The sequence below is a fragment of the Meriones unguiculatus genome, chromosome 6 (assembly GCF_030254825.1).
Source record: "Meriones unguiculatus strain TT.TT164.6M chromosome 6, Bangor_MerUng_6.1, whole genome shotgun sequence".
Classification (NCBI taxonomy): domain Eukaryota; kingdom Metazoa; phylum Chordata; class Mammalia; order Rodentia; family Muridae; genus Meriones; species Meriones unguiculatus.
Genome location: NC_083354.1, coordinates 30631245 through 30652840, shown reverse-complemented (window position 1 = coordinate 30652840; position 21596 = coordinate 30631245). Strand labels below are relative to the sequence as shown.

The 21596-nt window shown below is 41.4% G+C and overlaps 1 protein-coding gene across 1 annotated transcript in view; it reads left to right on the top strand.

The window, feature by feature from the left end:
- Positions 1–21212, top strand: part of Topaz1 (testis and ovary specific TOPAZ 1) — a 61849-nt gene extending 40637 nt beyond the window's left edge. The window contains exons 12-20 of the mRNA XM_021654482.2: positions 6847–6962; positions 7289–7355; positions 8572–8734; positions 9539–9639; positions 13617–13782; positions 14448–14612; positions 16359–16562; positions 18183–18366; positions 20751–21212. Of these exons, the coding sequence (XP_021510157.2) occupies positions 6847–6962; positions 7289–7355; positions 8572–8734; positions 9539–9639; positions 13617–13782; positions 14448–14612; positions 16359–16562; positions 18183–18366; positions 20751–20970 (1386 nt within the window). The 3' untranslated portion in view covers positions 20971–21212. The remainder of the gene's footprint in view (positions 1–6846; positions 6963–7288; positions 7356–8571; positions 8735–9538; positions 9640–13616; positions 13783–14447; positions 14613–16358; positions 16563–18182; positions 18367–20750) is intronic.
- The last annotated feature ends 384 nt before the right edge of the window (positions 21213–21596 follow it).

Here is a 21596-nt window from a genome sequence, read left to right as displayed (position 1 = left end):
TGGCCAGCAAGCTCCAATGAACAAAGGATGGCATCTGCTCTGCCCCCGACTGACAGAAGACACCACCAACAAGGTGTCTCTCTGCCCATGCCTGGGAAATGCTATCCAGAAATACATTAAATTTTAACATGTTATGTATGTGTGTGTGTGTGTACATGGAGACTAGGGATCAGCATCACTTTTTACCTTTTTTTTTTTTTTTGAGACAGGGTTTCACACTGTGAACTGGGGCTCACTGGTTTTGGCCGGGCTGTGTAGACATCAAGACCCCAGGAGCCCTGTGACTACCTCCCTGGCACTGGATCACAGGCATGAGCTGCTGTGCTCAGCTTTTTACATGGTGCTGGGGGGCCAGACACAGGGCTTCATGCTTGTGCAGCAAGCCCCCAAGTTTAACTTTTGTGCAATGCTTCAAAGTACCTGATGCACCCCAGCCAGCACTGGGTAAAGATAGGTGTGGTAGTCCATGCCTCTTATCCTAGCCCTCCAAAGGTGGGGGCAGGAACATCAGAAGTACTGAGTTTGAGGCCAGCTTGAGCAATAGGAGAGCCTGTCTTTAAAAAAGAATGTTTCTCAACTACAGCAGTTATAGAGAATCAGAGAATGTCAAATGAGTAATGATTGGGGTTATCTTGGGATGGTGGGGTTCTTTTGCAGAGGTTGTTAGTTCCACAGTTAGTATAGAGGCATTCCTAAATGTTCTTAAAGCAAGCCAAGCTCAGTGGAGTACACCTATAATCCCAGCACTTGGGAAGCAGAAGCAGGCATATCTCTTGAGTTTGAGGCCAGCCTGGTCTACAAAGTGAGTCCGGGACAGCCATGGCTACACAGAGAAACCTGTCTCAAGAAACAAAAACAAACAGTTGCTTTATGCAGTATCTGTGTCCGTTTGGAGACTTTTTCGGGGTTCAGCAATGGTAATATTTCCTTATATATCTTTGCACCTGATTCTAGTAGTATAATGTACTCCATCCAGTTAACCTACAAACTACGGAGAAGCAGAAATTCAGAGCTTGTTTTATGTTCATAAACATGCTGTTAACCTAGCATGTCACAAAATAGCTTATACTTAACCCTAGTTTTTGAGCTTTGTTTGTTTTTGAAACAAGGTTTCTCTCTATAGCCTTGGCTGACTTAGAACTCAATCTGTAGACCAGGCTGGCCCCCAACTTCCTGCTTCTGCCTCCTGAGTGTTGGGATTAAAGTGTGCACCAACATTGCCACAACCACCACCACCACCTGGCATTTGAGCACTTCTAAAGGATAGGTTTTTGTTGTGGTGGTTTGGTTTTTCAAAATAGAGTTTCATCATACAGTTCTGCCTGGAACTCACTATATACAGTGTGGCCTCAAAGTCCCAGAGAACTGCCTCCCTCTCAAGCACTGGGGTTAAAGATGTGAATCACCACACCCGGTATAGGTAGATTGTATGGGAACCAGTTACAAGGTAGCTAATTTGTTCCTTCACAGGTTTTATAGTTGGCTCTGTCCGTTTGATATCAAGCCTGGTGGGGAATGCAGAGACCAGCAGGCATTGTTTGAGATGTTACAAAGTAGAACAGTAAACCCTCATAGTGCTTTCTGTATTATGTCAGAAAGTTCAATGGGTTTAGGAGGGGAGCTTTTTTCCTTTTCCTTTTTATTTTTTTCTTCACTATTTATTCATTGTATATCCCAATTGAGGCCCCCTTCCTCAACTCCCCCCTTCCCACCCTCCCTCCCTCTTCCCTTCATCCCCTTCCCCTAGTCCACCGGAAGGGTGAGTTCTTCACTATTGCCTTCTGCCCATAGCTTAAGTCTTATCAGGACTGCTTGGATCCTCTTCCTCTGTGGCCTGGCAAGATGCATCATCAGGGGCGAGTGATCAAAGAGCAGTCAACTGAGTTCATGATAGAGACAGCTCCTGCTCCCCTCACTCAGAGATCTACGTGGAGGCTGAGCTGCAAATAGGTCACATCTGACCCGGGGGTCTAGATCCTCTCCATGCATGGTTCCCCGTTGGTGCATCAGTCTCTGCAGGACCCTCTGAGCTCAGACCTTTTAGTTTTGTTGGTCTCCTTATGTGGCTCCTGTCCCCTCCATGTCCCTCTAATTCCACCCCTCTCTTCCTCCATAGGACTCCCTGTGCTCTGCCCAAAGTTTGCCCCTGAGTCTCAGCATCTGCTTCAAGCCCCTGTTGGGTGAATTCTTTCAAAGGATTTGAAAGAATCCCTCTATAATAAACTCCCATCTTGTTTCCTCTCTCCTGCCACTTCTGTCCATCCTGTTTGCCATTATGAATGAGATTTACGCATCCTCCCTAGGGTCCTCCTTGTTGTTTAGCTTCTTTAGGTCTGTAGATGACTATCCTATATAATATGGCTAATATTTGCTTATAAGTGTGTGTCTTTCTGTTTCTGGGTTATCTCACTCAGGATGATCTTTTCTAGTTCCGTCCATTTGCCTGCAAGTTTCATGATTTCCTTGGTTTTAATAGCTGGGTAGTATTCCATTATGTAAATGTACTACAATTTCTGTATCTGTTCTTCCTTTGAGGGACATCTGGGTTGTTTCCCGATTCTGGCTATTACAAATAAAGCTGCTACGAACATAGTTGAGCAAATGTCCATGTTGAATAGGTGTATGCCCAGGAGTGGTGTAGCTGGATCTTGAAGTAGTGCTATTCCCAATTTTCTGAGAAAGCGCCAGATTGATTTCCAAGTTTGCACTCCCACCAGCAATGGAGGAGAGTTTCTGCTTCTCCACATCCTCTCCAGCGTGTGTTGCCCACTTGAGTATTTTTACCTTAGTCATTCTGATGGGTGTAAGATGGAATCTCAGAATTGTTTTGATTTGCATTTCCCTGATGACCAAGGATATTGAGCATTTCTTGAAGTATTTCTCTGCCATTCTATAGTCCTCTGTTGAGAATTCTCTGCTTAGCTCTGTATCCCATTTTTAACTGGATTATTTGGTTGGCTGGTGTCTAATTTCTTGAGTTCTTTATATATTCTGGATATTAGTTCTCTATCAGATGTAGGGTTGATGAAGATTTTTTTTCCTACTCTGCAGGCTATTATTTTGTTCTGCTGAGTGTCCTTTGCCTTACAAAAGCTTTTCATTTTCATGAGGTCCCATTTATTAACTGTAGATCTTAGAGCCAGAGCTATTGGTGTTCTGTTCAGGAAATTTTCTACTGTGCCAATGAGTTTGAGGCTCTTCCCCACTTTTTCTTCCAACAGATTTAGTGTGTCTGGTTTTATGTTGAGATCTTTGATCCACTTGGACTTTAATTTTGTGCAAATAGATATGGGTCTGTTTGCATTTTTCTACATATAGACTTCCAGTTAGACCAGCACCATTTGTTGAAGATGCTTTTTTCCATTGTATGGTTTCGGCTTCTTTGTCAAAAATCGGGTGTCCATGGGTGTGTGGGTTTACTTCTGGGTCTTCTATTCGATTCCATTGATCCTCCAGTCTGTTTCTACTAGGACCCTGCAGTTCTCATTACTGCTGCTCTATAGTACACCCAGAGATCAGGGATGGAGATGCCTCCAGAAGATCTTTGATTGTAGAGGATTGTTTTAGCGATTCTGGGTTTCTTATTATTCCATATGAAGTTGAGAATTTTTCTTTCCAAGTCTGTAAAGGATTGTGTTGGTATTTTGATGGGAATTGCATTGAATCTGTAGATTGCTTTTGGTAAGATGGCCATTTTTACTTTTAATCCTGCTGAGCCATGAGCATGGGAGATCTTTCCATCTTCTGATATCTTTTTCAGTTTCTTTCTTCAGAGACTTTGAAGTTTTGTTTTTTTTTTTTCATACAAGTCTTTGACTTGCTTGGTTAGAGTTACGCCAAGGTACTTTATGGCTTTTGTGGCTATTATGAAAGGTGTTGTTTCCCTAATTTCTTTCTCAGCCTGTTTGTCTTTTGTATACAGGAATGCTTCAGTTTTTTGGTTTTTGTTTTTTTGTTTTGTTTTGTTTTGTTTTGTTAATTTTGTATCCAGTCATATTGCTGAAGGTGTTTATCAGCTGTAGGAGTTCTCTGGTAGAATTTTTGGGTCACTCATGTATATTATCATATCTGCAAATAGTGATACTTTGACTTCTTCCTGATTTGAATCCCCTAGATCTCCTTAAATTGTCTTACTGCTCTAGCAAAGACTTCAAGAACTATGTTAAAGAGATATGGAGAGAGTGGGCAGTCTTGCCTTGTCCCTGATTTCAGTGGGATTGATTGAAGTTTCTCTCCATTTAGTTTGATGTTGGCTATAGGTTTGCTGTATATTGCCTTTACTATGTTTAGGTATGTGCCTTGTATCCCTGATCTCTCCAAGACTTTAAACATAAAAGAATGTTGGATTTTATCAAATGCTTTTCAGCATCTAAGGAGATGGTTTTTCTCCTTCTGTTTGTCCATGTTGTGGATTACATTGATGGATTTCAGTATATTGAACCATCCCTGCGTATCTGGGATGAAGCCTACTTGGTCATAGTAGGTGATATCTTTGATGTGTTCTTGGAATCGGCTTGTGAGTATTTTGTTGAGTATTTTTACATCAGTGTTCAGAATGGATATTGGCCTGAAATTCTCTTTCTTTGTTGAGGCTGTTTTCCTTTTTAAAAATAAAATTGACCATGCTTTACACCCAGAGATAACAGAAATAGTTAAAGGGCTCGAGTTTGTAACAGGCAAGAAGCAGTTATTTTTAGTTTTTCACCAAAACAGTTTCCAGTTTGTTTTATTAGATAAAAGTTGTTTCTAGGACCTGCTCAGACTCCACTATCAAATTTAAGGCACTTTTTCTACAAGTTAAAGAGACTGTCTCACTTCAGCTTTACGTTCTCAGTGACCGAATGGCACCTCACAGGAAAATGTGACTTCTCTGCTCTCCCTGCTGGTTTTTTTTATCTATCCCAAGTCTTAGTTGGGAAATCTATCACTGTGATAACAGACCCTAATCAACAGCAGCCTGGAGAGGAGAGTGCTAGTTTCAGCTGACTTATCCTGACCATAGACCTTCATGAAGGAACATTAGGGCAGCAACCTGGAGGCAGGGCCTGGAGCAGAAGCTGTGGAAAAGTGCTGCTGACTTGTTCCTCCTGACGTGCTCAGTCCAGGACCACCTACCGGGAAGGGTAACATCCACAGTGGGCTGGGCCTATCCATTTTAACCACTACTTAAGAAACTGCCCCAAGACTAGTCTTACAGAGATATTTTCTCAGTTGTGGGTCCCTCTTCTCAGATAACTCCAGCTTGTGTCAAGTTGACAAAATAAATAAGTACAACCAGGACACCGTCGCAATTTTTATTTTCTGCGACTCCCTTCAAATCTAGATGAGGGAGATAAGGCATACATTTTGTCAAATACCAAAAATATATCGGGGAGGGGGAACTGAGAATGGGGCTCAGTGGGTAAAAAGTACTGTGCAAGCCTGAGGATCTAGGTTCAGATCCCCAGAGCACATTGTAAAGAGCTAGGTGAGTGCTGAGTCTGTAATTCTGTCACTGTTAAGATGGGAGGCAGGGGCTGGAGAGATGGCTCAGAGGTTAAGAACACTCACTGTTCTTCCAAAGGTCCTGAGTTCAATTCCCAGCAACCACATGGTGGCTCACAACCATCTATAGTAAGATCTAGTGTGCAGGCAGGATGTTGTATAAATAATAAATAAATCTTTAAAAAAAAAAAAAAAAAAAAAAAAAAAAAGATGGGAGGCAGGAACAGGACAATAGCCAGGAGCCAGGGTGCAGCTAGTCTTGGGTACACAGATAACAAAAGATATCCTGTCTCATTAAGGTAGGAGATAGATTTACTGTTAAAAGTTGTCTTGTGACCACACACAGCCATGGCAAGTATGCCCCCACAACCACACACACTTCGTGTATATACACCACACATACTACACACAAAGTAAGTAAATAAAATACAAACATCTCATTGTTCAAGTAATTTCTCAATAGGAGAATATAGCCACAGTGCTTATGTCCATAAACCTTCAGCTGAACCAGTCTCCCAGTCCTGGGGTGGCATTCCATGGCTAGTCACAGGACCTGTAGCAGAAGCCACCATAGCCTCAAGCCTTCCCAGCATGTCAGGATAATAACTTTGGGGTACCTGCCTCCTGTTCTTCAATTCTCATACCAGAAGCATCCAGATACTTTGATCAGGACTCTCCATTCAAGCTGAGGTACAAGAAAAAGAGGGATGTGAGAAGTGAGAGCTAAGGAAAATCTCAGAATTAAGTAGTTGTCTGCATGTGGGCAGTCACTCACATAGGTTGTCAATTCAAGGCCAGGGCCTGAAGTGACGCTTAGGACAGACATCTCAAAACTTACCATCAGGGATGAAGCAGCAATGCCAGAGCTACACCAGGACAGACAGACATGACAAAGTGGTTGAGATAACATGGAAATGGGAAGATTCAATTTTTATATTTGAAAATATTGTTCCCACTTTCAGTTAAAATCATTAAGATATCTTTCTGTGGTTCTCAAACACGAGAGGGAAATTATGCTACTAATTTTGCTAATAAGTTGGGATTTTTTAGTTTTAGGGGGCGTTGGTGGGTTATTGTTGTTTTGGTTTTTCAAGACAGGGTTTCTCTGTGTAGCCTTAGCTGTCCTGAACTTTTAGACTAGGCTGGCCTTGTACTCAGAGAAATCTACCTGCCTCTACATCACTGAGTACTGGGATTAAAAGCCTGTGCCATCACACCTGGCTGCTAATAAGTTTTTATTTGTCCCTATGTTTTCCTCCATCTGTCACTGTCTTAGTCATTTCTCACACATTGACTTCTCAGATATTTCACATTTTTACAAGAATGACTACTGGTTGTTTGGTTGTTTGTTTCCTTCTCCAGTTTGTTGAAGCTGGGATGGTCCCTGACTCAGAGCACTTGAACTATATTGTTAAGCTTTTATACCAAACACAGGCATCCCAACAAGAAATAGCTGCAGTTCTGGAAGCCAAATCCAGGTAAGATAGGGGGCTATCAGATCTGTGTCTTGGTGGAGACCAAGAAAGGTTAACACACCTATCTCAGCGGAAGGTGAAAACTCACTGCTGCAAATTGTCTTCTGACAACCATGTGGACATGCTACATGTAACAAATCCATAGACATAAGCATAACTAATTAATTCGTTGTTTTTTAAAAAAGAATTAGACTGTAAATCATTTTTAGGGTGTCTTCTATGCATTAGTTTGTCTCAGGCGTATTATATATTTAAACTATAGAACAGACAGGAGCACTGGTGATTTAGGAATGAAATAGGCATAATCAACTCTCTCTTATGATTTGAAGGTTACGAATAAGACAGCTGAAAAAGAACTGGAAATGTGATTTAGACTCAGCCTTGAGTGAAGTGGAGGTATGACATTTATCCTCAAAGTTACCGCTGGGCTTTGAAAACCAGTAACAAGATGTTTTCCACTTTAAGACTAGCTTTAGAAATATCACTGCTAGAGAAAATGCTAAGGAAGAGAAGTCTAGTAGTTACATTTTTAAAGAGTAATATTTTGTAAAGAAAGCATGAGAATTTCCAGGGTTGTGGGCTGAAGATGGAGCTTGGAAGGAGATCACTTGCCTCATATATACACAGTCCTAGGTTCTAATTCCACTAACTGCCCCACCCCCACATCTACACACAATAAATCTAGGATTGCTATTTTAAATTAATCCTCAAAGTAACCTCCATTTCAGAGTTAACTTGTGCCATGGTAAAGTCAATCTAAAGCTTAGTCTGTAATTCAGTGCTGGGCAGAAGCTTGGCTGCCTCTCAGTGTAGCTAGCTGTAGCTATGAACTGATGAGAGCTAGGACACAGTGGACTCTCCTGACATTTAGAGTAAGAAAGAGGGATGGACTGGAGAGATGGCTCAGCGGTTAGGAGCCCTGGCTGCTCCTGCAGAGGGCCTGAACCCAGCTCCTGTCATGCATGTCAGGCAGCTCAAAACTGCCCGGTAACTTCAGCTGTAATACACAAGCCCTCTTCTAGCCTCTGAAAGCACCAGCGCTCATGCGTGCTTACCCACACACAGACATACAGTTACAAATGAGGTAGAGTAAGACAGAGGAGCCTTAAAGACGACTCTCCTCTTCATCTCCATCGTATCCCCTCTATTGTTAGCCTAGCCTTGCTCATCGGGGTTGTCCTTGAAACAACCTTTGCACTGGCAAGGAAACATTTTCTTAGTTTACAGACGAAAATAGAAATGGTGAGTTTGCTGGAATTTTCTTTGTAGGCCCAAATCATGAATAAAAAAAAAAAAAAAAAAAAAAGGTGCTCCCTCTAAAAGCAGTAAAGAAGTAATGTGTTGCCACAGACAGAGACGCTCGCATACCCAAGTGCTCTGGGTCTCAATTCCCAGAGCAACTGAACAGTTACATGTTCAGTGCTGTTTGCAATTCACAGACTCTGCTGTAGTGAGAAAGTGGAGCTGCAGTGGTTTTCACTTCCCAGGCTTAGTCTAACAGGTTTCTTACACCTTCATGTACCTGTGTGCTCCATGTGCTTGCAGAGACGGTAGAGTTCTTACTTTTTTCCTCTTCTTCCTTCCTTTCTTTCATGTTTAATAACTTTAATAGAGTTGCAAAGAAAAAGGTGACTGGACCAAATTGGGAAACCTGTACATTAGCATAAAAATGGGCTGTGAAGAATTTGCAGATTTCCAGAGATTCTGCGCTTGTGTTGCTGAAACACTCACAAAAGAAAGGCCAGGTGTTCCTTTCTGTGACTTTGCTGACACAGGTAAAATGTTACTGTTTTGCAGGTGGTGTGGCTAACCGGAGGGTAAAACTCTTCTCATGCAGAGGCTGAGCCAGTGTTGCCAGTTTCAAACGGCTGAAATCTGTGGATGTTTCCATCTACCTATATGTTAGATTATAATAATGTGATATGAACTGGTTTTTAGTAACAAAGATTTTACAGAACATGAATGTATTTTTTTAGGTTAATAAAATTGGTGATATAGGAGCACCCAATTTTTTTATACCACTGGTTTCTATTATCTGCAAATCAAAAAATAGTGTATAGCCTTTACAAATCCATTCTCTTGAGATAATGTCTCATATCCAGCCCTAATTGGCTTTACATTTGTAATCTTTCTGTCCCTGCCTCCTAAGTGCTAGGATTATAGAAGTAAGTGACTACCCAAGGCTTGAAATGTTGTTGTTGACATGTTGCTATTATGGCCTCTGTCAGGGTATGAGAAGCTTTTTCTGTAAAAGACCAGAAAGTAACTCTCCTACACTGTACATGAAACCCATACAGTTTCAATTTTTAAACAGTTCTTCCAAAATAAATCCACTGTTGGGTTGGGTTTGGTGGCATATGACTTTAAGCTCAGCACTCAAGGTAAGTCTGGTCTACATAGTGAGTTCTAGGACAGCCAGGGCTACAGACAGAAAAGACAATGTCTCAAAAAAACAAACCACCACCAGCAGCAGCCCACCATTATCTCTCAGGCTAGGTTTGGCTTGTTGGATTTCGGTTAACTTTGAGTCATCGTAAGTGACCGTCGTATTTCTTTTTCATGTCTGCTTCATGTTTCAGTTAGCAAAGACCCACAATACAGTGAGGTGGATAAGACCCTGTTGGGAAGGATTGGAATAAGTGCTGCATACTTCTACCACAGGCTGTTGCTGTGGTCCAAGGTATTTCACTAAATGTTGCTTTGGTTTGGTACAGAAAATCTTAAGTTTTAGAATGAGGAACAGAATAGGAGTAATCCTTCCAATCAGAACTTTTCTAATAATCACTTCAAGCACAACAGAATGGAACCTAGACTACTTACTAAGTTCTTAGTTTTCACATGAAGTAAATGTGGGAGGAGGTGATGAGACACCAGCTGCTTTGTTAGTTTCTAATTACAGGCAATACATAAAAGGATGTACTAAAATATATTTATTAAAATTTCTCAATTTATAATCTACTTTGACAACTCCTGAGTTGACATTATAATGTTGAAAAGTGCTTTTTAAAATGTATTCATTTGTTTGTTCATTTGTTTATTTGTTTACTTATTGAGACAGGGTGCATGGTCTATATATAGTCCTGGCTATTCTGGAATTCACTGTGTAGACCAGGCCAGTCTTGAACTCAGAGATTCTTCTGCCTCTCCCTCTGCCTCTGCCTCTGCCTCTGCCTCTGCCTCTGCCTCTGCCTCTGCCTCTGCCTCTGCCTCTGCCTCTGCCTCTGCCTCTGCCTCTGCCTCTGCCTCTGCCTCTGCCTCTGCCTCTGCCTCTGCCTTGCCTCCTGAGTCTTGGGATAAAAGGTATAGACAACCATGCTCAGCTTCAAAATTCCTTCCTTAAGATGGACCCAAGATGCTCACAATCATCAAAACTCTTCACAAATCACCCCTTGAATAGACACCGTGTGCCCTGTCCATGTCTAACTGTTAACTGAGCCCGTTATGGAGGTGGTCTGCAGACTCAAGATCATTCTGCTCTGTTGAATTTCATTTATTTATTTGCATATGTGCAGTGTGTGCATGCATATACACACTGTATAGTCTAACAGGTGTTCATTTATGGATACCATGGCACGCATGCATGTAGTCAAAGGACAGTTCACAACAGCTACTTCTCCATTTCCATTATGTATTTCCAGGGCTCTAACTCGGGTCATCAGGCTTCTTATCACAGCCTTCACCCTTGGAGTCATTCCACCAGCCTTCAGAACCACACTATTTGCATCCTTTGCTTTTCCCTGAAGTGATCAACTGAATTGTAGACTCAATAAAGTCCAAATAGAGGGCATGAAAATCCAGTGTGAAGGAAGGTCTGAGGATGGAGGTAGCAAAATGCAGTGATTTAAGAGTGGCCACTGTTAACTTAGGTTTCTGGCTGAGCTTTGTTACCCTGGTCATGTCACAGCTGAGTGTCTGTGCAGTAGCATTTAAGCTCAGGTTCACTTATATGTATGCAACATTCATGTATTCAAGAAAAGTTTGCACTCAGACTGGTTGAACAGAAAGTATGTAGGTTTTCAAATGTAATGCTCACTGTGGTAGATGTGAGGTAGCAGGGTCCCTCTCAGCTGCAGGTCTAGTGGAAGGCCAAAGCCTTCACTTCTTGGACATGATTGCCTGCACACTGGAGGACTATTGAACAAATCTTTTGATAGTATACAGACGTAGCTAAAACTTTAGCCTGTCCTGGTTTATTTGGTTGCTGTTTCTTAGGTCATTAAGACATTGGTCAATTTTTCTGTCTTGATAAAAAGTTTAATTATTGTGCTCAGGGAGTTGATTCTGCATATCACCTGACTTACTGGGAAGTGGTTTGTTATTTGTTTGTTCTATCCTAGGACTCACTATGTAAACCAAGCTGGCCGTGAACTCACAGAAATTCCTCCGGCTCAGCCTCCTGGTTATAGGCATGCATACCATGCCCAATTCAAGCCTGTTCTTTTCTCAATAGAATAAAGGCAAAATTGTTGAAATTGAGTTAAAAATTATCCCTTGAAAGATATATTTGTTCACAGTATTTTACATAATAATAAAAAAAGAGTACAGAATAACAAAGGTCTGTAAACTAAGGCCCATGGCCGCATTGTGCCTACAGCCTGTTTTTTGTGTAGCCCACAAGTTCAGAATATTTTTAACATCTCCTTAACTTAAAAAAAAGTTATTGTGTACTTGTGCATTCATGCATGTGTGCTTGCCCATGCTGACACATGTAGAAGCAGGGGTTGTTTTCTCCTGCCATTGTCTCACCTTAATCAAACTAGAGCTCTCTGTCAGCTAGGCTGAGCCGCCTGTTCCCGCCCCTCAGCACGGGGAGGCTGAGCCGCCTGTCCCCGCCCCTCAGCACGGGGAGGCTGAGCCGCCTGTCCCCGCCCCCTCAGCACGGGGATTCTAAGCGTGCTCACTGCCCGGTGTTTGCAGGGCGCTGGGTCCAGACTCAGGGCCTGCACTGTGCAGCCAGGCGACCTTCCCAGCCTTGCCTAGCACCAGGGGACAAACCCAGGTCTCCACACGCTCAAGACAAACCGCTGACTTGTACCTCTAACCTCCTGTTTAATGTGGTTTTTTTTTTTTTTTAATGTATATCAGTGTTTTGCCTGGGTGTATGTATGTGCACCATATGCATGCCTGGTGCTGTGGAGTCTAAAATTGGGCATCAGATCCCTTGGAACTGATGTTTTCCGGTGGTTGTGAGCCACCATGTGGATGCTGGGACTAAACCGACGCCTTCTGTAAAGGCAGCCAGTGTGTTTTTGTTTGGTTTTTCAAGACAAGGTTTCCTTGTGTAACCCTGGCTGTCCTAAACTCATTCTGTAGACCAGGCTGGCCTCAAATTTACAGAGATCCGCCTGCCTCTGCCTCCCGAGCACTGCGATCACAGGCGTCCGCCATCACTGCCCGGTTCAGCCGGTGCTTTTAACCATTAATCTCTCTCCAGCTCTTTTCTTTTCTTTTCTTTTTTCTTTTTGTTTTCTTTCTTTTAATTTGTAACATTTTTAAAGAGCTATTAAAACAATAGCCAAAAGAATTTCAGGCACCAGTAAACCCTTCAAAGGTTAAAGTTTTTCATTGGGGAGCTGAGGAGGTACTTGGGTGGTAAGAACAGGTACTGCTCTTGCAGAAGACCCAAGTTTAGTTCCCAGCTCCCCAAATCTGCCACCCCCCAACTCCTTTAACTCCAGCCACAGGGGATCCAACACCCTCTCCTGGCTCCCTCAGACACCTACATCCATGTACACAGAGATAACTTAAAATGAAATGAATCTTTCAGACATAGTGGTGCATGCCTTTAGTCTCAGCACTTGGGAGGCAGATCCTTGTGAGTTCAAGGTCAGCCTGGTGTATAAAATGAGTTCCAGGACAGCCAGGACTGTTACATAGAGAAACCCTGTTTCAAAAAACACGCAAAAAAGTTATTTCTTGTTGAGCTGCTTACAGAGCTAGTAGGCTGGCTTCTAGTTGAAAATAATAAAGCACACCTAAATTCCAAACCAGAGACCATCTGTATGTAAAAATCTGTCAAATCACTCATTTACTGAATTAAAAATAACTTTTCAGCTAACAGTTTTGGCTCTACCTTACTAGCAGTCCATCTAAATTTGGTGACAAATTATCTTCATTTTTATCAGCTCTCTTGGATCTCAGATTGGAAAACTATAAAAGGAGTGAAAACACATAACAGTCTTCCATATTAAATTAACATTTGGAAACCTTTTTCCAAACAATGAAATCTTTTTTGTTTTGTTTTGTTTCTTTCTGTTTGAGTTTTGTTGAAACAGAGCCTTGCTATAAAACCCCAGGCTAGCTTTAAACTATCAACAATCTTCTTGCCTCGACTTCCTAAGTGCTGAGCATATGGGTGTGAGCCACATGCCCTATACTGTCTTGAGGGAAGACACTTAATGCATAAGATCAACAAAAGGGGAAGTACGTGTTGGTTCAGGGAGGGGATGGTTAATATGAGATACAGTTCTTCTCCTTTTCCTTCTTTCCATCTTTGTGACCAAACAGGAAAAGCTTAAGCAAAGTCTTGGTGCAGTCTGACAACTGTCAGTCCAGCGTAGAGCTTCAGACTGGTAACTGTCTTCTGCATGGTGACACTGACTTTGTGTCTCACATACTGTAAGTGAAGGATATTTTGTGTTCTTTATTTTATTCCAGGGAAGGAAGGTCTTAGATATACTGTATGAGCTAAAAATACATTTTACAAGTTTAAAAGGACTTATAGGACCTGAGAAAGTAGCACCAAGATGTCAAATTGTAAATGTTGCAGCAGAAATTTTTATCAAAAGTGGGAGCCTGGATGGTGCCATCTGGGTGCTGAGGGGTAAGTTCTGACCTGAGTGGACACTCGTGACTGTTACTCTCCTTGTCACCTGTCTGTGTAATTACTCTCCTTGTACCCTGTCTGTGTAATAATTACCGTGGTTGATCCTGAGCTTGAGCTGAAAGCTTGGTCTGAGCTTCAGTGAATATGTAGACAGGAAAAATCACTGTGTATAAAATGATTGAGAAAGTAGCTTTAACTTAGCCTTGGTTGACAAAGTTTGTTCTTAATATGGCCTAGTTGTCATAGAAACCCTAAGTCTGAAACTATTACAGTTCCATTCTACAGATCAAAAAATTGAAATAGAAGCCAGGCAGTGGTGGCACACACCTTTAGTCCCAGCACTTGGGAGGCCAAGGCAGGTGGATCTGAGTTCAGGGTTAGCCTGGTCTACCAAGCAAGCTTCAGGATAGCCAAGGCCACACAGAGAAACACTGTCTGGAAAAAAATGTAATTAGATGTGTTAATACTTTGAGATATAAGCTGCCACATTGAACCCAAATAGTCCAGCTTCAAAAGTCCAGGCTCAGCTGCTGTGGGGAATGTTGACCATGGCTTCATAGCCCCTGTTCAAAAGTGGCATCAAGCCAAGATGTTCATCTTCCCAGTTGTGATTACCCTGAGGCGTGTCATCTTCATGGTGTGCTTGTGTTTTTCTTTTGGAGAATCGGAATGGATAATCAACACACCACTTTGGCCTTGTGATAGATTGGATATGCGTAATCGGTATCATTTGCTCTGCACCATTGCCCGAGAAATCCTGGGAAAGAATCTCTATAGACAGACATTTGAGGTTTTGCAGAATCTGCCAGGCTTTCAGGATTCTCAAGGTATGTGTTTTAAAGTCTACATTATCTTAGAAGAGATTCATTTTTATTTTATATGTGTGAGTGAGTGGTGTGTGTGTGCGTATGGTATGTTTGTATGTATCACATACATGCCTGCTGCCTATAGAGGCCTGGAGAGGGCATTGGATCCCCGTAGAACTTAAGCCACAGTCAGTTTGTGAGCAGCCTGATGTGGGTGCTGGGAGCAGAACCTAGATCCTCCATAGGAACAGCAAGTGCTCTTAACTGTGGAGCCATCTCTCCAGCACAACCATCCTTTTTTTTTTTTTTTTTTTTTTTTTTTTTTTGTCAATCTGGTACTTAACAGTTAATAAGAGATAATTTTTAATTATTTCAGTTCATAAGAAATAGATAGGTTTTATGTCCCAGTGTTTTTAATGAAGTCATTTTCTACAGTGTGTTCTGCTTAAACTGAGCACATGGTTTTAGATGCTTCTCTGGTTGTTTGTCAGCAGCTCTGATCAGCGCATCCTTCCTCCCTCTTCTATCCTGTGTACACCAGGAGCATGTTCATGCCTTTTGTTTGTTTAGTGGTTGGTCTTTGAAGACGGGGTTTTTTCTGTGTAACAAAGCCCTACTTCTCCTGGAATCAGTTTGTAGACCAGGCTGGCCTTAAAGTCACAGAGCTCCTGCCTGTCTCTTAAAGGGTACATGCTTCATATCTTATTCTGTTTAGTTAGTATTTCTCAATTTATAAATATATGCCTTAGTAATCTTGGAATAAATGACTTCTCTTAAAAGTTCAAGTTCAAGCTTTAAGATAAGAGAGGAGTGAGCCTATGAGTAGAAGCTTTGGTCAGGAAAACTGACAGGTTTAGAGGATGATTTAGGACCTTCTCCTGATCTCAACTCAATCCTCTCAACCTCATTTTCCATTGATTCATGGAGATGCTGTTGGTAGCTAGCAATGGCAGGAAGTGCCTTCCTCATAGTGATACTTTCTTTAATTCAGTGTCCCTAAGGCCTGCCACCCGGCATGTCCTTACTTTATACAGTCGTGTTGATAAGGTATGGAGATGGACAGACAGTTGTGCGAGATTTTAGAAGTCCATGAGTGACAAACTGAAGGAGCTCCTTTCTCCATATGTAGAACATGGTGAGGAGTGATAGATTAAGTTTGGGGTTTTAGAAAAGTGTTTAGGAAGATATTAAAGGGAAAGAGATTCATTTCCTGATAAAGTCTGGACCACTTAAAGATCCTACAGTGACATGGACCTAGGGCATAGGTCACAGACCCAACCGAGTAAAAGAAGTAACAGAGTTGGAACTCTCCGAGGGGACTTTTTACTCCTAGAAATTACTACTGTGATAATAATTAAAGGGTTGGTTTGGGGGTTTGGTTGTTTGTCTGTGTGTTTTGAGTTAACATTAGGAGCAAATATATTTGAGTCATGAAAAACTGAAGGCTGAGGTGTAAACTGTTCAAGCAGAACCATGAAAATTTTCAAGATTGCATCTTTAACCCCATGCAGAGAAGCTAGTGCACCTTCTGAAGTCTTTGTCAAGCTTTTTATGTTATTCATTGCAGAGGAAGTTATGGTTTTGCTTTTGTCAAAAGGTTTTCTGTTTCTTACTTGAAGAGTATGAAAGATGACTGTAGTTCTGTGAGTCTGATTCCTGTGGTGTGAAAGGACTGGGGGAGGGAGGAGGGAAGGAAATTGAAGATGAATATTGGTCTTTATGTCATGAGTCATGTTTCATTTTATTGTATTGTTATTTTCATTTCAGAAGCTGTGGAGGATTCCCAGTGTAGCCTTCTTTTCAATAAACTCCTTGATGCCTGCATAGAGAGTAACAGCCTGGGCATGTCATCTTCTGTAGCAGAGTTCATGGTCTCTAAGAACATCCCAGTCGACTTCTCCTTTCTCAGGAGACTCATCACTTCCTTAGGAAGGAGTTGTTTGTGGCTCAAAGCCAGAGCCCACTACAAAAGTAAGTTCCGTTGACACTTCTTAATATGTTGCTTTTGATTATTTTCTAATGCAGGATCCACCTATAATATTTAAAACCTGCTTTATTATTGTTTGTTTGTTTGCTTGTTTAGTTTTTCAAGACAGGGTTTCTCTGTGTAGCCTTGGCTGTCCTGAACTTGCTTTGTAGCCCAGGCTGGCCTCACACTCACAGAGATTCGCCTGCCTCTGCCTCCCCAAGTGCTAGGATTACAGGTGTGCACCACCACTCCTGGCCTAAAACTAGATTCTAAATACGCAAACACAATAGTTGGTACATAGTCAAAGGCAAAAGTCTGACAGATTTGTGTTGTCTTTCGAAACCTGCTTTTTTGTCTTTTGTTTACAAGAGCCATTTTTTTTCTTGGTATGTTATCAATTCCAGTAGAGGGTAAGTGAAGGAAATAAAGGACAAAATTTGAAATTGTTTGACATATCTTACAATCCAGGACTAAATGAGTTGGGTAAATTAAAATTAAAATTTCAGATGTGAGATAGCCTAGCAACCCCACCTGATGAGAAATGTTTTCAAACTCCCAGCTATGATCACTTTAGCAAGTGGTAATTCTTCCCAATAATATAGAAAAATAATTAGATTGCATCATAGGTAATAAGTTTAAGTGTTTAATACACTTTTTTGTTTTTTTGGGGGGGTTCTTTAGGTTTTGATTTTTTAACAGGATCTCATGTTTTATGCACATGCACAGACAAACACAACAATAAGTAAAGTTTAAATGTTAAATTTACTGGACGTCTTTGGATTATGCTTAGAGTTGTCGAGGTTAGCATCATCACCTATACTGGAGTGGTTCCTTGAAGGAAAAACCAAACATCTTAAACAAAATCTACACATACATTTAATTTGATTATGATAAACTGTATGTAATATTGTCTGTGTCTATCTAGGTATCCTAAGAGTATCAACTATCATTTCTAATAATTAGACAAACAGTTTAAAGCTAAATCTGTTCTCTTGAACCATGAGGTTTTTAGATGTGACCTGGTGAGTACGGCAGCCATGTAGAGGATGGACCTGCTCGCTTATCTAGTGCTCAGTGCTTGCCAGGCAGAGTGGGAACAGTAATGGCCATGTGGTATGATGGCACCTCTAAGTAAACACAGACTGACACATGAGGTATTTAACAGCAAGTGGCACCCTTACACTACAGTCTTTTTTATTATTCATAATTCAAGGTAGACAGTGACCACAAAAGCATAGTTGTTTATAGATCAAATCTCATTAAAACCTAAGTAGCTGTTCTGGTTGGGAATATTTTTTTCTTCTTGTTCTTTTGTTTGTCTTTCTGCTTCAGCCTTCCAAGTGCTGAAATCACAGGCATGTACCACCTGACACCTGGCTACTTTACAAACTATTCTGAAATTATGTCCTATTTTTCACAGTAAAACTCAAAGGCCATTTATCAAAGGTCTTGTAAACAGTCGTGTCAGATGTACCAAGATGCTTACTATGGTAAAAGGTGCAGTTAATCCGCAGCTGCGAAAAGTTACACTGGCCCATAATAGCTGCCCGTGGTGGACACTTAGAACCTTAAGCCTTACCCTTGGAGGTTTGGGGAAGTGTAACCTGTTGTTTGATTTTCAGGCGCTCTGTCACTGGGTTGCTACCCACTCTCAGAGGGGAACGTACACCGGAAACTCCTCCTGGTTCCCTCTTACCTATCCGAGATTGAAATGCTTTTAGCTATCGAAATATTTCTGGTGTCTAATGCTAGTAGTATTCAGAGCGCGGGAGCTCCCACACAGGTGCTGCAGATCGTTTTGAAAAGGTGAGTCAATACAAGTCCAGCCGTGTTCTGAGCATAGATGTGGCTCTACCCCTGCCTTGAATGCACTGTGGTCATGTGGTGTTTATTATAAACTTGGTGACATTCAAACTCACAAAGAACAAGACCTCCTTGAGGCTTAAACCAAACAAGTTAAGGAGCCAGGAATGAACTTCAGGGGTAGAGCATGCTCGTCAGAGCCTTGGCCTTGATTCCCAGCTAGTAAACACTTCAGCGACTTCAAAGATGTTATTGCACGTCTTAAAGTACGCATCTTCTTTAAATAGCAACCTTTCTTCTGTTACAGAGTGTGGCATCATAAAGGGTCTTAAAAAAATTTAGCAGTGAATCTTTTCCTTATACCTTAAAATCCTGAATGACAGTCTGACATAAATGCCATTCCAGTGTGGACACTTATACAACCCTTATCTCTGGGAAATGCTTCAGGTTTTCAGCTATAGAATCCTAATAATTCTTAAATGTAAAATTTAACATAAAACACTCATTTTAAAAATAAAAAGGCAGGGAGATGAGAGGGACTGGGAGGAGAGAGGGGACAGTGTGATCGGGATGTAAAGTAAATAATTAAAAAGAAAGAAAGAAAAAGGCTATTTGAGTGCCACTTTCTCCCAGAATGAGTAATACAAGAGAGAAAGGGCTAGGAGAAAGCCAGGTGCCCTTCTCTCAAGAAGGGACTGTGGAGGCCTGAGGTTTGACCCTTTGTAGCTGGCCTGCCACTGGTTGGTGCCTGCTAGCTTAGAACACAAGCGTGCTGTGCTAGAGACACTGCAAAGAGCCAGATGGTCCACTATCCACAAGATTCTTTCTCACCCCAGAGTCCTACTGATAGCCCTCAAGCACTCCTGAACATGTGGAGGTTCCCTGGCAGGAAGGGAAGGCCAGGCCTAAAGAACCCAGTCTTCTTTCCATTTCTCTACAGGAAGACACTGCCTGAAGGTGTCAGCAAGCCTAACTTTTGCTCCAGGAGAAACTGTCTTTGTCTTCCAAGGTTCTTCACTATTTAAAGATCCTTGAAAATTGGAACAAGAAATAGTTTCTCTAACAGAAGTATCCCAAATCTAACTGGCTCATGGCAAATGGCCCCCTAACATCCCATACTCAGAAATGCTGAATCTGCTTTCTTTGTTTGATTTAGTATAGGCCCCATTTAACAAAGGAAATCATTTTACTTGCAGTTTTTGTTTTGTTTTGTTTTTTGAAAACCCATTTAAACTATTGTTCTTGCTGCTGTAGTTTCATAGGGGATGGGTTTCCTTTATTTGACACTGTACAACTGTGTGACATGAGGGGGTCTAGGTTTAGGTTTTATTCTTAAAAGAATTTGATTTTCTTCTTGTATTTCATTTCCCACACTTGCAGCCTCTCAGTTCATTGTTAAATATGATGGTAGTTGTAGCCCTCGTCCATAACTAGTGACATACCTAGATCTTGGATTTTATAAAGGCCAGTATGTTTTGTCTCGCTGGTGTGCTGAGTTCTGCCTCAGGGTAATGTTAACCTTTACAGAATTGTATTCGTGTTCAGACATTGGGAACATGCCACCTATGCAGTTTTCAGGCTGTCGGGCTCTAAAGTGCCTCATCTAAGTCAGGAGACCCTAGAAGGCATTTGGATTCTCGTTCCTGTCTTGAAGTGGAAGCCTCACCTAGGTCACCCCGTGGTCTGCACTGATCTTGATTTAACTAGAATCATTCTTAGAACCTGATGCTCATGGACACCACCTCCCCCTCCCCGACCCCACCCCACCCCGACCCCTGCCACAAGGTACCAAGAGTAAGAAGGAGTAAGCAAGAAAAACATTGTCTCATATTTTAAATACTTTCAACCATTTCCAAACAGAGGAAGAGCTACCGTAAATTAAGAATTTTGTGTCAGCAAACACAGTCACACTTGGTGGCAAATGGAGCTTGAAGAAAATTAAAATAATGAAGTGCCCATCAGGACCAAAGAAAACTATGCAGCTCTACAATTTGTTACTAAATGTTAGCTACATATTAAGTACTTGCTTGAAACTAAAACCAACTAATACCAAGAGAAAACTAGTGAAACTGTTAATCATTCAAGCTGTATTGTACTTAATACTAACCTATACAGCTTACTATTTATAGTTATTAACTTTGTAAATACAGACATATAGGTAACTATCTGTGTTGTAGATCCGTGTTTCCTTAACCATTGCTACTGGGTCCTAACATAAAATGCCTCTTGGATTGCAAGCCATGGTCCAAAAAGTTTGAGTCACTGATAAAATGATAGTTTGGAAGGATAAATGCAGGAACCTTCCTACAGCAACCACATTGCTTCTGACTTTGTGTTTTTCTGACTTTGTGACTTTCTGAATTTCTGACTTTGTGTTCATGTTATAGATGTGAAAAAAGCAAATCTCGAAGCAAGGATGACTATCAAGCTGCAGTGGAAAGACTGATCATGGCGGCTCGCATATCTGACCCCAAGCTTTTCATCAAGCACATGACAGTCAACATTAGCCAGGAGCAGGTGTACAGTCTGGGGCACTGCTCTGCCCTGAAGTGGCTGAGGGAGAATATGAAGTGGGCTGGGAAGGTTTGGCTTTCCACTAGCCGTTAGTTCACAAAGGCGGTGGTGTTGGGCCTTTTTTTCTTCTTAAGTTCAAGTGGTCATTGTTGAAAAGACAGATAAACATAGTTTGTTGTATTCAGCATTTGTATCTTATTGACACTAGAAGTTATCAAATAGTTTTCAAGCAATAAAAAAATCATTTGTTATGGGTTCAGGAATAGCCGCACACTAACCACTCGAACACCAGACTCAAGACTGATGGAAGTTTATTCAACACTAAACAAAACTGACCAGCCAGGGCTACCTCTAGCCTCAGGAGCCAGACAGTGACACCAGTCTGCTTCTAAGGCAGGTATATATATATATATATATATATATATATATACACACACATACATATAAATGTGTGTGTGTGTGTGTATATATAACCATAACCAGGTAACAACCAGGTAACCAGATGTAGGAATCGAGGGCTGGGGGAAACATTACATCATTTTGACTAGCTAAATGTAATCACTTTTGTTCCAAGTATATTGTATTGTATCTAGGTAGCTAACAAAGTACTTTAAGCTGATTGGCTGGGGCTAGTGTAGGGGAGCTTTCCAGCTTTCTGAGAGTAAGAAACATAGTAGCATGTTGGGGTCTTAACTCCAAGAGAACATGCATTTATCATC